The sequence below is a fragment of the Patiria miniata genome, unplaced genomic scaffold (genome assembly GCF_015706575.1).
Source record: "Patiria miniata isolate m_02_andy unplaced genomic scaffold, ASM1570657v1 HiC_scaffold_5, whole genome shotgun sequence".
NCBI lineage: Eukaryota > Metazoa > Echinodermata > Asteroidea > Valvatida > Asterinidae > Patiria > Patiria miniata.
The window spans coordinates 9,082,613-9,096,711 of NW_024037072.1; the positions used below are offsets into that span (position 1 = coordinate 9,082,613).

A 14,099-nucleotide genomic window follows, 5' to 3' on the forward strand; every position below is an offset into this window, starting at 1 on the left:
ATTACGAAGTCAGTGGAATACCAATGGGTCAAAGGTGAAACTCGAATATATGTATATATATTTTTTTTTTTTTCTTTTAAAAATATTATGATGGAATAGATTTAATAGATTTCAGGATGAGGGAATCTGTAATTATCATAGTTCAATTCGAATCCTCGTCGATAACATTTATACCCATAATATATTGTCTGAAAACACACTCACACCGTTCGTGCGTTTGGCAGACAGACGTTCTATTGGTCAATGTTTATATTGGAAGTGGGTGGGCTTCTAGTTTCCTGCTTCGGTTTCATATATCACCGGAAACATACCTGGTGTACTTTCTGCCGGTGCACCGGCTTCCAACTTTCATCGGTCACTTTGACCCGAAAAAAAACACCTGCTGCATAAAAGAGGCTAACTATATATTTTATGTGCTTTTTTAATTTGATGGAAAATTTAGTATTGAATCCATACCCAATTTTGTCATGAAATAATTCAGTGATATACAATATGCAGGATGATTCGCCCTTAACTATAAAAAAAAAATGTTTTTCGTGTTTTCATATGCTGTATTAAGGATTTTTTTTACAGGAGCCAATACCAACATGAACAAACAAAAGTTCGAAAGTTGCACTGCGTTGTTTTTGTAGCGCACCCAAGGAACCCGTAAATTAACTGGTCTCCCAATCGCATCAGCTGCAGCAGGTAGAGTACGTATTTTGTCGCATTGTGATCATCTACAAGAGTAAATTGATTATTGCTAATCATTATAAAATAAACAATATTTTAATAGCGAGCTATAGCTATTGATAAAGGTTTTTTTGTGCGTCACTTTTTTTTACAAATTAAATAACAATTTTGAAAGAGTGTTTCTATTAGATGGCGCCCTCAATCACGTTCGCAGCGCCGATAGATTTCGGTGATGTTACATTACATAAAAGAAATGATGATTATGATTATGATTATGATTGAGTTGGATTGTTGATAGGATGTCTATTTTGTTTATAAATCTAGGATTTTTTTTACGCTGGTCTTTTCTCTAGCTTTGGCATCATCGCTTGCTCCCGAATAAAAGCCTTTAATGTTACAGTAAAATTGACATACTCAAAACCTTAACAAAATTGCCTCTATGATAAAATCGCCATTCCTGCAGCAAAAATGTATCCATATGAGCTGGAGTTCCCCGGGTAAGAGGTTAAATTTAGCTTGATGTCAGAGCTGGAAAAAAAGCCATGGTTTCGAATACCCCTGAGTCAACTAGTCTTTCAAAGTCTGGCCTGGCCAATCAGAATCCGCCGCATGACGTCATTATTGAGAGGCACGTAGGTCTTCTTGTCCGCGTCCAGAAAGTACAGTGGGTCAGAGATGACATTAAGGTCAAACCCTTCTTTGGCCAGCTCGACCTTTTTGTGTTTAAAGGTCGTTGTCGTGGAGATCTCCTCGGTGATGCGTAGGAATTTCGGGCATGCGTAAAGGGGCAGGACTTTGGTGATGTAGTCGTGTAGATCCTTGGGGTCGAAGTTGTGGTCTTTGCTGAGTTTCAAAGCCGCCATGCCTGCCCTGCCCTCTTGCCCTGAATACAGGGGAAAAAAAGCGAATTAGAAACAGTCAGTAGAAAACAGTGTGGATTGCTGTGGCCTCGTGGTTATAGGGCATTGGATTCGTGGTATGCGGGTAAAACTGCAGGTTGTTGGTTCGAGTCCTGCCTGTGGTGCGTGTGCCCTTGGGCAAGGCACTTTGTCACTCATTGCTTCTTTCCACCCATATATGGGTACCTGTGAGGGCAGAGATGATTATTGTGATTGAATTAGCTTTCTTGCGCCTAACAGGCTGCATCCAGCTGTATACTCCCCAGGGAGCTGAGATGGTATTTGGAATGTTTCATGGGCCCAATTAGTAGGGGTAATAATGATGTAGCGCCTTGAGCAACAGTCCTGGTGGATACGTACGCTTGATAAATACCCACTATTATTATTATTGGATTAAATCCTTCGTCGTCGTCTCTACATATATATATTTAATTAATATGAAGTTTTTTCTGATGCATGCATGTTATGAAACAGACGAACATTCTACTTAAATAGATGTTATTGCTGCATTTTATGATTACACTGACGTATGAGCTTTCACAAATTCTGTCTCCCGTAGTCATTTTGTTTGGCTAACTTTAATACATGTATAGCCTATATGTGCTGGAAAGCAACGTTTCAAATTCAAGATATATCACCAAATGATATTTTACCATTTTTAACTTAATAATGGCTTTGCAAAATTGTTCGTATTTCTAGTTATTCTATATTCAATTCTATATTTTTCTCTCCTTTTTTTTTTTTACTGAAATACTCCTCAAATGGCGCACTTAGTAATACTCGCTAATATTCAAAATACCTGGAACAAGAACGCCGTAGACATTGCACTCTGCAATGGCGGGAAATGCGCTCAGCATTTCGGCGACCTCTGTCGTTGCAACATTCTCACCTTTCCATCTGGAGATCAGAAACAGTATTACAACGCGTAAGAAAAGAAACAAAAACGTACGCAAAACGTAGTACCCAATTTTATTAATGAAAGTTTCGGAGAGTGTAAAACACTGTAAATGTCAAATTAGGTTTTGCCCTTCACCGACGTTTTAAACACTGTATACTCAGTGTGTTACCTCCCGAGTGAAAGTTGGAAAAAATTACTCGGGTGGGACTCGAACCCACGACCTCCTGCTTTCTAGTGCAGATGTCTTTCCACTCGACCACCGAGCTAAATGTCGTTTACCAAAATGGCCACCATGAGCAGTTAAATCAATCGCTATGCATTCAATTGGCTAGAATCTCCATTCGTTCCAAAAGACAGCAACAGGCGCGATCTTTCCGTGCATAGAGTCGCTCTTAACGGCTGCATACGTCAACCTTGGTTAAAATACTTTTATAGGTGCACGTTTGGTTAATGTAAACGTTTTATATAGCAAACTACTGATCACGCGCCCCTGAAATGTTAGGTCATTTAAAGCCAATTCGCATTAATAGCAAACACTGAAAGTCACCTTTACCTAAAAGTATCGCCGAGTCTGTCCCTGAAATACAGGTATCCCTCCTTATCAGCCATCATCAGATCCCCGCTGTTGAAGTACACGTCTCCAATCTTCTTGACATTACGGACCAGTTTCTTCTCATTGGTCTTCTTGTCCGCCATGTAGCCGTCGAAATGATATAGATCATCCACCTTGGTGACCAAGAGACCTGTCTCACCTGGTATTATCGATTAATAACAAGGGAATATTAAGGGCGCATGTCAGTAAACCATAGCTTTAATAGAAAACACATCCTAGTGTGTCTATACGCTGAGCGTGTAAAGGCCATTTCTCAAACCCGGGCCTCGTTTCCGGTTGGACCGAGTTTCACATCCGACTCCATGGCAGGCCAAAATGTCAGAACTCAGGACCAAATGAAAGGACAGCGTGGGTTGGCCTTGTTTTATAGGCTGGTCGACGTGAGGCTCCCGAATGGACATAAACTGTGCTTGATTCTGCAAACGCAGGGACCTAAAATCATCAGTAACCCAAAACCGAAGCCGAGAAGAAGCCGAGTTTGAGAAATTGTAAGATTATAAAACTTAGCGGAACTGTAGGCATATTATTATAAGTTTTAACGTATATGGAACTTATGAAAAGCACGATGACCGCAGACCAATTGTTCATGCAATTTTGAGAATATAATGCGATGAGCTGCCACGCATCATGCGTGGGAAGTCTACCAATGACTGACCTGGATCAGCAAGGATGCACTTCCCGTTAGCATCACGGATCGGCTCAGCTGTTTCGATGTCACACTTGACAATCTCGAGGACGTTACTCAACGCCTGGAATTAATAATAGAATGAATAACCACAATAGAAATGTATGTTACTGTCAGTATGTTACGACGTCCCCATTGAGTCTATAAGTTGACAGAGTTCAAATGTCACGGTTAAGTTAAAAGGGCAGACAATCAGCGTGCGCGAAAATGTACAGAATCAAACAATGCCATGAGGTATACGACCTGGATCTGGGCAGCTAGGGCAGGAATGATCAATTATTATGTCAATGGGACCGGTAACAGGCCGTACACCTTAAGTTACAGTGTTTTAATACTTGAGATATACTGCAACCCAAACAACCAAGAGCATTTCTGTTTGGGTGGTTAGTGTACCCACTACGTATAGTGTACAGTACACCATGAAATATGAAACTAGAAATGTGTTTGTGGACAAACACAAGCTGTTTCGGATATTTGAAATACTCTGTGCACGTGATGAACACTTGATGAAGTCACTTCGAATGTCATCTGCCAAGTGAAAAGTCAATCAGACATATAGTGCCAAAGTATGATTTGAAGAAAAACGTGTACAAACCCTATGGGGAAAAATACATCTTTAATGTGAAGTAACCTTACACCTGATGATGTCACGATCACGAATTTCTTCTAGGACCATCTGTAGGTGGTAGTCTAAGTGTGTACCAAGTCTAACATCGATCGGATTTACGAAAGTGCCAAAGTAGAATGTTTTAAAACGTGTACAAACCCTATGGGGAAAAATACATCTTTAATGTAACGTAACCCAACACCTGATGACGTCACGATCACAAATTTCTTCTAGGACCATCTACGGGTGGTAGTCTAAGTATGTACCAAGTCTGACGTCGATTGGATTTACAAAAGTGCCAAAGTGGAGTGTTTTATAACGTGTACAAACCCTATGGGGAAAAATGCATCTTTAATGTGACGTAACCCAACACCAGATGACGTCACGATCACAAATTTCTTCTAGGACCATCTGTGGGTGGTGGTCTAAGTATGTATCAAGTCTGAGGTCGATCGAATTTACGAAGAGGCCAAAGTGGAGTGTTTTAAAACGTGTACAAAACATATGGGGAAAAATGCATCTTTAATGTGACGTAACCCGACACCTGATGACGTCACGGTCACGAATTTCTTCTAGGACCATCTGTGGGTGGTGGTCTAAGTATGTATCAAGTCTGAAATCAATCGGATTTGAAAAAGTGGCAAAGTGGACTGGTGGAAGAAACGTGTGTTAAACCTATGGAGAAAAAGTCTGAAAAAGGAGAAAAAAAAAAAAAAAAAAAAAAAAAAAAAAATCTTAACGAAAACAAGAGCTGTTTCGGTGTGTCACCGAAACAGCTAAAAATGGAGTGGTATTATGTAACCGAGGGTTAAGGAAATTACGCCCAAAACAAAAACAAATTAAAAAACAAGAGAGCTCATTCCGAAAAACACATCTTGTTGAAAAACTCAAGATGCGAACCTTCAAGAAACCACCATGCCTGCCAACGCTGCCTACTTTATCCTCAGTATTCACGCTCATGAACGGGCATTCCGTAGCTCCATACATCTCATAGATCTGCTCAACATTGAAACGCTTCTCAAACTCCCGCCAAATGTCCGGTCGCAACCCGAGGCCGATAGCTGCCTTGATCGTTTGCTCATACTTGCCATCGTCAGGTCGCTTCATGGTAAAGATTGAAATACGACAAGCAATGTCACAAGATTGGCGAGAATTTGGGGAATGTTTTTCAACAAAAGTGGTACCCTAATAATAAAAAAGGCCATAGTCCACGATCCGTTGATTCTGTTCTTTTAAATTCGCACTAGATCAATTAAGGAAATGGATCCTGAAAGTTTCTCTATGAGCCCAATGTACGAGTCGGCCATATTGAATTGAAAGTGAGGTAAAATCTTAAGTTTTGGAACTTACGAAGAGAAATGAAAGCAAATAATTCCATACTGCTTCACTGAATGATTTAAAATTTGTAATTAAACATTTCCTAATGTTTAAAGCCAGATTAAAAAATAACAGTAAAAATAAAGCTGCATTATGCCTGCATAAATAGTCTGGCTTCATTCCATTCAACAGTTAACAAATAATGAAATACATTCAAGGAACTAGACAAAAATGGCCAACTCGTGCATAAGGCCTATAACATATGATCGAGAGATCATTTTTCAAAATGGCAGTGGGCTTCGGTATACCTTTCAGGGTGGTTATTTGGAAGGACGTATCACACGAGAGATGTTGAATTTATTATCCTCACAAAAGTGACAAACCAAGCTGTAAGTTGATGTATGTTTTGAACACCTTGGGAAACTATGAGTTATATCGAATTGAGGTTATCCATCATTAAACCTTCTGTATAAAAAATCAATGCATTGTCAATCCTTGAGGTAAAACCATGCATTTCAAGATAGTAAGTGCCTAAACCAAGCTTTACCCAGTGCTTTTTGTTTTTACCAGTGGTTGAGCGAGAAGGTAGCGGCAGATCTCCCCGATGTACAGGATGACATTGGCTCGATACTTGCGGACCTCATCCCAGTAAGTCTTGGGAGAGAACGTTCCCAGTGCGATAGTGCAGCCTGCATATGATGCACACAAATCAGAAAAAAAAGATCAGTATGTAACGATATCTAACTTTTTAGAATGACGTACCAGAGTCGCGCCGAACCAAATTATTTCGCAATTAAATTATACAAAATATCTCCTGTCAGTATTACAAAGGTTCTGAACGAATTCAGGGTGTAGGCTACTCATGGTAAACCTATACAAAAGTTTGGCTGTCTGAAAGCAAATTCCATAACCTGAGTCTCTCCTACTATATGGTTTGAAGCGACTATGGAAGGACAGTATGAAGCAGATGTAACGTCCCCCGAGTTTCGAGAAAGTGCCTCCGCGACTCCAGCCCTCTCCTAGATCCTAAACACTTCATCTTGAGGGAGAAGCCTGTCATGCGCTGTTCATGGTGATGATTGTGCCAAGGATCCAAGACATTCATAAGTGTAAAACAAGCATGGGACAATGTTAAGGACAACAATGCATTTAATCATTTGGTAATAGTAAAAGGAGAAGCAATAGTCACATCTGATTCAGAAAACCAAGGGAAAGTGTTCTTGTCACGAAGGAAACCATCATGTACCAGATAGATTGAAAGAAATAGGATTTCGTCAACTTTAAGTCTAGTTGATCGAAATTGTGTATAGTGATATCAGATCAAACAACCTCCCATTGCAAGCAGTATGATACCGAATAATATTACGTAACATTTTGTTTGTACTGTGGATCGTCTTCTCATGACGTGCTTTTGTTGTGATACTTGTAATCATTCAGTTCTTTATTACTCTTGACAAAAGTGCATGTATATTTTCTAAGGGGACTCCTCAGTAATTGTTGAGCAAATGACGATACGGCGCAGTTATTGTACAATCAGACGTCAATCCCGGGCTAGTGACGTACCGTAACTAGCTCAGGTCTAGGCTACATGTACATATTGCTATAATTCAAGAAGTATTTCACAATCCTTAATTTTTCACTCAACAAAATCGCCGGTGTGATGTGACCGGTTCTATTGGGCGTGACACTTTTCCAGGTCAAAATGACATTCTTTGACTCAATTTCCGGGTCATTTTCTGGACATTGTCAGGCAAAAATAGCTGACCAAGGACTTTTTAGAGTAAGGTGAAGCTGCTAATTGCTTCAATAAACGTCTTCATTTCTGCTGTTTATCCAGAATTATGGCGTCGTAACACAACGTCCCAATTCGCTCAAAATACGGTCATTATAGACCTCATGTGTACAGGCGCGGATAACCGGATCCAGAGTGGGGGGTCGAACCCTCAATCCCCCCCCCCCCCCCACTCTGACACCAAACAAATGTGGGTTTTTTTTACAATTGTAATAATAATAATTACTTATATGTCCGCCTGTCCGCAATAAATCGAACATACAAAAACTGACGGGCCTGACCTCCCCCCCCCCCTTGCAATAATTCCTTGATCTGCCCCTGGCTTAGTAGCCATCTGACAAGGCAATGCTTTTGTGTTGCTGGGATGTGCATGAGTGAGCCTACTGAGCATTCATTGTAACTATACCCAGCATTATTTAAGACGAAGGGGGTACCCCCAATCTCCCTATACCATATGCAAACCCTAGACTATTGTGACCTAACCCCCCCCCCCCAGATATCTCAAAAGAATTCCTGAGATTCTGGTAACACAATAACCAACACAAAGGAGGAGGGGGGTCCCTGCGTCTCATATCGTGCTTCATATGATTGTAACTGCATTATTAAAATAAGAAAAGATGCCCGCTAAGATGGTCGCTACGCATAAGGATCTATTCACCTGTAAATATTGTCGTCATGAGCCCCATCCCGAACGCCATGCTGTGGTAGAGCGGCAGGGTGACGTAAAAGATATCCGAAGGTTCCAGCTCGGCCTGCATCGACATAACTGCACTGCCACCACACGACCGATAATGGGATAACTTAGCTGGCTTCGGGAAACCTAGGGAAGTCAAACCAGTAGCCGTTACTTACAACATTTAGTCATCATTATTATAGATATTAATTATTATCGAGATGAAAACCACATCTCGGTCTGGCGATTGTGCGGTATATCATTGAAAGTATTAGGTAAAATCTGACCCGAGCCTTTTTAGAGTGTACGAACTCTACAAACTATTTCCCAACAGCGTATTATTGATTGTTTGACACTTTGATTCAGAGGTAGTTACGACGCCATTACAAAAAGCACTACGTCAGCTGTTCAACGTGTAATTTGTTAACTAAAGGTATCAAATGTGGCACTCTGCAAAAAATGGAGTGTGAATTGAACCCATGTGATATCTTAAAGGACTGGTGTAAAATTGTAACACAGTCTGTGGTACTAGATACCACCGGTGTTAATTGTAACACCGCGGTGCAGAGACTACCTGTTGTCCCTGAGGTAAAGATGTACACTGACACATCGTTGGCTGTGATTCCATCTCGAACGCTCCTTGGAATCGGATCGCTCCGCTCGTTCCATGTCTGGACCTGGGTCATTCCTGAGGACAGAGGGCGCTCGCTGACCTCGCCTAGGACCCACACCTTGATCCCGAGGTCCAGAATGTCCGGCATGATGGTCTCCAATTCTTCCAGAAGCTGTGGTTCTGTCAAAACATAATGCAAATTTATGACCAAGTATTATTAAGGTAGTACCCATGGTATGCAATTTAAAGGGTGCATGAAATGTAACTTTTGTTTAATTATTCTTGAAAATGTACCTTTTGTGTCCTATTTAACCGTATCTTCAATTTCCATTTTTGCCATTTCAAGGGTACTGAAAAGGGTACCTTTTTTGTTTTTATGCTAATGCGAATTTCCATATTTATGACCAAAAACATGATTTCATATCAATGCACAAAGAGTTGCCAGAATTTTGGATATTTCGCTGTCGTAAACTTTTCTTTAGTGATTCGTTGGTGTGTCAGTTAATGGCAGTTAGCCAGTGAGCAACCTTTTCTGGCAAATGTTTTTAATAAGCAAATGTTTGGGTTCACCATTTCAATAGAAAAACACCTAATATGAACAGAGTATTTAAAGGGATAATACAACATTTGCAAACATCAAAAAATAAAACTACCAAATCACTTTGAAATACCTTGCTGGACTGTTAGTGAATGACAGTGTAAAGCATCCTGTAAAATCATGGCACCTGGTATACTGTCATTTTCAAGAAAAGTGGTATTTTTGTATCAATTTCCAACGGTGATCGGCCGATCAGCGTTGGAAACAACTGGTTTTTTTTTCAAATACTGGCCACAATCGACCATCGCACTTGTTTGCAATCGATTACAAACCTATGAACGGGTACGAGCCAGCTAGACTGGTTCACTGACCTTACAATTCCCCAATGTATGTAAACTGCTCTGTTTCTTCTTATATGGAGTCAGGGAACCAGACTACAGGGAAATGATCGTTTTTCTTGGTTTTTATAGCATTTTCGAACCCAAAACCTCAAAAAAGTCAGTGTAACTATATTTGCTATATATTTCGAACCCCCTAATTCCATCCATTTCTGAAAATTACAGCAAAAGCAAATGATGTATATTCCCTTTAACTGAAATGACATCACGGCAACAGCGCCCTTAGTTGTCTAGAAAAGCATGGACAACTTTAAACGTTTAAAGAAGTGCACTTTTTAGCAAAATTAACCCAAAAAGGGATGTCAATTAGTTTTCATACACTTAAGAGGATTAGAAAGTAGCACAAAATAAGTTCCTAAGAAATATTCACTTCATAGGCCCTTAACGTGAGGAACATACCTGTAACCTTGGTAGTTTTTATAATGAAAATTACAGTTTTCTGCACTGAAATAATCTGGGTTCGAATTTAACAGGGATTATGAAAGGATCCAGAAAAAAGTCCCGCAAAGATTTGGACAAGCGAGAATGAATACCAACACTGTGTTAAATAATAACAAAGGTGTAATTCTCCTCACGCGTCTAGAGCTGTATCGATTTCATTATTGGTGAGCAATGAATACAAAATGCCGTGTCAAAGTTCATTTGAATAGACGGTAAATAAAAACATCTGCATTTTGCACCATGACAGTGGGCAGGTCTTTGTTCCTGTGTGATAAACTGTCATGGCGCACCGTGGAAAGAATATATTTGTGATTAACAGTGGCGTAACAACGAGGGGGGGGGGGGGGGGGTCACGAGCACGTGCCCAGGGTGCTCCCTATTTCAAATCTTAAAATTTAACAGAAAATAATATATAATTTGCCTTAGTGCCCCCTTTGAATTATTGGTGGCACCCCCAGGTGCCCCCCCCCCCCGCCCCCAGTTTAACCACTGCTTTCAGGGGCGGATCCAGGAATTTTTGCAGTTGGGGGGGGGGGGTTCATCAGCCACAAAATGCTGAAATGTACACAGGTCTATTTTTCCTCCGGACACTTGGCCTCCGTAATATCAATAGGTGGTTGGGGGTGGGGGGGGGGGTCCCACCATACTTTTAATGGGGCGCTGTTCAAATCTGACGAAATCATCAACGCTATATTACAGAAATAACCCCGTAAAAACGTAATACCCTGTTGGCTCCGACAAAATTCTGTGCGCAGGTGGATATTATTAACAGTATAATTGTCATAATTTGTGGAGGGTGTCAGACAGTGGCGTACGCAGGATTTTTTCAAGGGGGGTGTTTCAAAATTGGATGTCGTCATTTGTGACGCTAGAAATGAAGATGGTAAATTGTGTTGGCGCCAGAAATAAAAGATAGTATCAGTGGGCTAAACTTAACGCTAAAATAAAAGTCAGGAGTTTGTGTTGGCGCCAGAAGAGGGTATATTTGGACGGGTTAAACTCGAAGGGCCGGGAACCCACGACCATCAGTTATCTTTTTGAGCTAAAGCATAGTAAATCGGGGAAAAAATGTTCTGTGTCTTTAGAGTATTATGATGAACATATGAGTAAAGGGGTCAATGTGGGCAGTCCCCTCCCCGACAGCATTTAAACAAAAAAAAGAAGAAATTCAAGAAAAAAAGTGACGAGGGCTGCGGAAGTGCTAGGATCTGTTCTTGTAATTGGCTAAAATTACTCCGCTTCGTCCCCTGGATCTCATGATTTTCATCCGTTGGGAATCTTTGTGTAAACCGCCCCCACCCCTAAGGCCAAACTTCAGATACAGGATACATATGCGCTCTGGTCACAGGGACGGATTCAGACTGCCATTTTCCGGGGGGCCTAGAATTATTGTAATGAAGGGTCCAGGACCTGTGAGCGCGCAGCGCGAAGCCCTGACGGCGTGGGGTCCGGGGCCCGCTTAAGGGCCCCGGGAAAATTTGGATTTTAGATGCTCTGTGGTGCAATCTGAGGCGATTCCTGGCCACTTCCACCGTTTAGAAAACGTTTTAAACATCGAAAATTCCATTTAATTTTGTTATTTTTTTTTGTTCTTTATAAAGTTTGTTATGTACTCAAAGTTGAGAACCATGTTCCATCTCCGTATTTTTTTCACATTTTTCTATTTTGGAAAGGGATTTAGGCAGCGAATGTAGAGCCATTCGCTGCTGAAGGTACAAAATGGTGGGGGCACAGCTAAGGTGAATTTATAGCATAGAGGGAATTTGGCCGGAGGACTAATGCGGAGCGCGAAGCCCTTACGGCGTGGGGTCCGAGGCCCGCTTAAAGGGCCCCTGGGAAATTTAGGATCGTAGATGCTCTGTGGTGCAATCTGAGGCGTTTCCTGGCCACTTTCCCCTGATTTTTTTAACAGAAGTTTTTAAGCTTATGTTGGGATATTTTGTTTCATTTGTTTCAAATACATATAGGCCTATATACTCTGCTCTTATAAAGTGTCTTCTGTATTCGTCAAAGCATAACAATGAGAACATGCACATAATTTGTAATTGTTCCGCGCTCGGTCACATAACTCTCTTCTCCCTCCATATTTTTACATGGCAAAGGGGGGTGTTTAACAGCCAAAACACCCCCCCCCCCCCCTGCGTACGCGCCTGGTGTCGGAGAAGGAGCTGGTTTTGGGGGGTTGTTTTACCCCCCCCCCCCCCGGATCCGCGCCTGGGCTTTGGACTGACCTAGACTACAACTCACCTTTCCCACACATGATAGCTTTGACCTTACAAGCCTTGATGCAGTGCAGTAAGGCCCGACCCTTCAGGTTGTAGTTCAAGAAAGCTGTCTTGACTCCCAGTTTGCTGAAGGCCAACCAGCTAATGATGAATCCAGGGTCATTCAGCATCAGGATTGCTGCGGAGTCCTTACAACCAAGTCCACCCTGACTCATCATGAACCGCGCCAGCTTGTTGCCTTCCCCGTCCACCTCCCCGTATGTGAACGAGTCGTCACGGTAGAGCAGGAACGGTTTATCCGGTGTCTCCTTCGCTCGCAACTCGAAGAAATCCACCATGAAGAAGTTGTTTTTCTGCAAGTTTTGTAGGCGTTTCAGCACCTGATAGCTATGGTACAACTTCACGATGTCATCGGCTAGAGTCGGCCCGTACTTCAGGCGGAGGTAGACCGCCCCTACTATGGGCAAGCCGAGAGCTGTTGCGGCAGCCGCGCGAGCAACACGCCGGTAGTCGATTTGAGGACCTGGCATTTTACTTTTTTAGAGAGACCCCAGGGTACAGTTAAACAATGAATGATAGAAATTGGCAAAAGTCCTATCAGTATCAGTTCACTGCACCGTGGCACGGACGTATGGGTCTTCAGAGCACGATGGGTACTGCTATTCAAAGGTCAAACGATCCGGTTGATAATGCACACAACGTATTGTAGCCATTGTGGCCCAGTAAGTACATGTACTGCAAGGATTATGACTATGGGACGATGTTTACTAGATTATCATAAACGATGCTAGACTTGTCCAAGCTCTTTGCTTGGCACGAAACGTCCAAATTTGATAATCTTTTCGACATCCTAAAAGAAACAATGTACGTGAGACAGGCCCAGGCCTATTCTTAAACAGAAAAATAGCCACAATATTTCAATTTACCACCACAGAACAGTTTAAATATTCTATTAGAAAATACAACGAACTAACCAAATTTGATAATCGAATTCCTAACTACCATACACTTTTATTTTTCTGCCTTTCTTGCAGAATTTAAACAACGAAATTTAGACTTAATAAAGAATCGAGGGTTTACAGAAATTGTAAGAGAAATGACACCGTTTAAGCATTTTTTGTTTGGAAGTCCCCCCCCCCAAAGAAAAAAAAGAAAAAATAATCGGGTCCCCATGATAACTAACCGTGAGTTACATAAGGCAGCCCATCTCAAATCACGGTCCTTTTTCTGAATTGTTGAAAGCAACGGTTTCAGTAATAACTGAGCTAAAAAGGGAGCATGTTCCTATGTAAAATCCTCCAAATCCACAATTGCAAGTCAAAGCGGGACATTCGTGTCGAGCGACTAGCTATAGTTCATGCTCTAATTGCTACACAGCCTGATCATAGTCCAAAATGTGTCCATTGATAAGACTTAATCGAAGCCGATATCCTGGGCGATAACTTCCAAACATTAAACCAGATCTTTAATTTAATTTTTAGCAATCCTCAATTCAACTGGTGTTTTGTGTGTGTTTTTTTTAAAGAGGGGACAAACGTTTTGCTCCATATCTGTAATATGAAGGAATTTGTCAGGAAAAAAACCCGGTTAATTGCCAAGAAATATCGACTGAGCCGAAAGTTTCTCACGGACATGAAGGATAGCAGAAGCCGTTCGTTGTTTCTGGAAACTTTAATACAGAACGCCTGGCACAGAAATCTCAGATCAATTGATTATATTTTATATCTT

The 14,099-nt window shown here is 41.4% G+C and overlaps 1 protein-coding gene across 2 annotated transcripts; it reads right to left on the reverse strand.

The window, feature by feature from the left end:
- Positions 1 to 401: 401 nt before the first annotated feature.
- On the reverse strand, positions 402 to 13,481 carry LOC119741177 (very long-chain acyl-CoA synthetase-like). Of its 2 annotated transcripts, XM_038216884.1 has the most exons (9): positions 12,394 to 13,478; positions 8,731 to 8,949; positions 8,142 to 8,303; positions 6,259 to 6,380; positions 5,275 to 5,475; positions 3,738 to 3,831; positions 3,023 to 3,221; positions 2,371 to 2,468; positions 402 to 1,555 (listed from the first exon to the last, which is right to left on the reverse strand). In XM_038216884.1, the coding sequence occupies exons 1-9, from the start codon at positions 12,899 to 12,901 to the stop codon at positions 1,248 to 1,250; spliced, it is 1,911 nt and encodes a 636-aa protein (XP_038072812.1). In that variant the 5' UTR covers positions 12,902 to 13,478; the 3' UTR covers positions 402 to 1,247. The 2 variants fall into 2 exon arrangements, with proteins under 2 accessions (XP_038072812.1, XP_038072813.1); XM_038216885.1 differs by lacking the exon at positions 5,275 to 5,475 and having other exon boundaries at positions 12,394 to 13,481.
- Between the last annotated feature and the right edge of the window lie 618 nt (positions 13,482 to 14,099).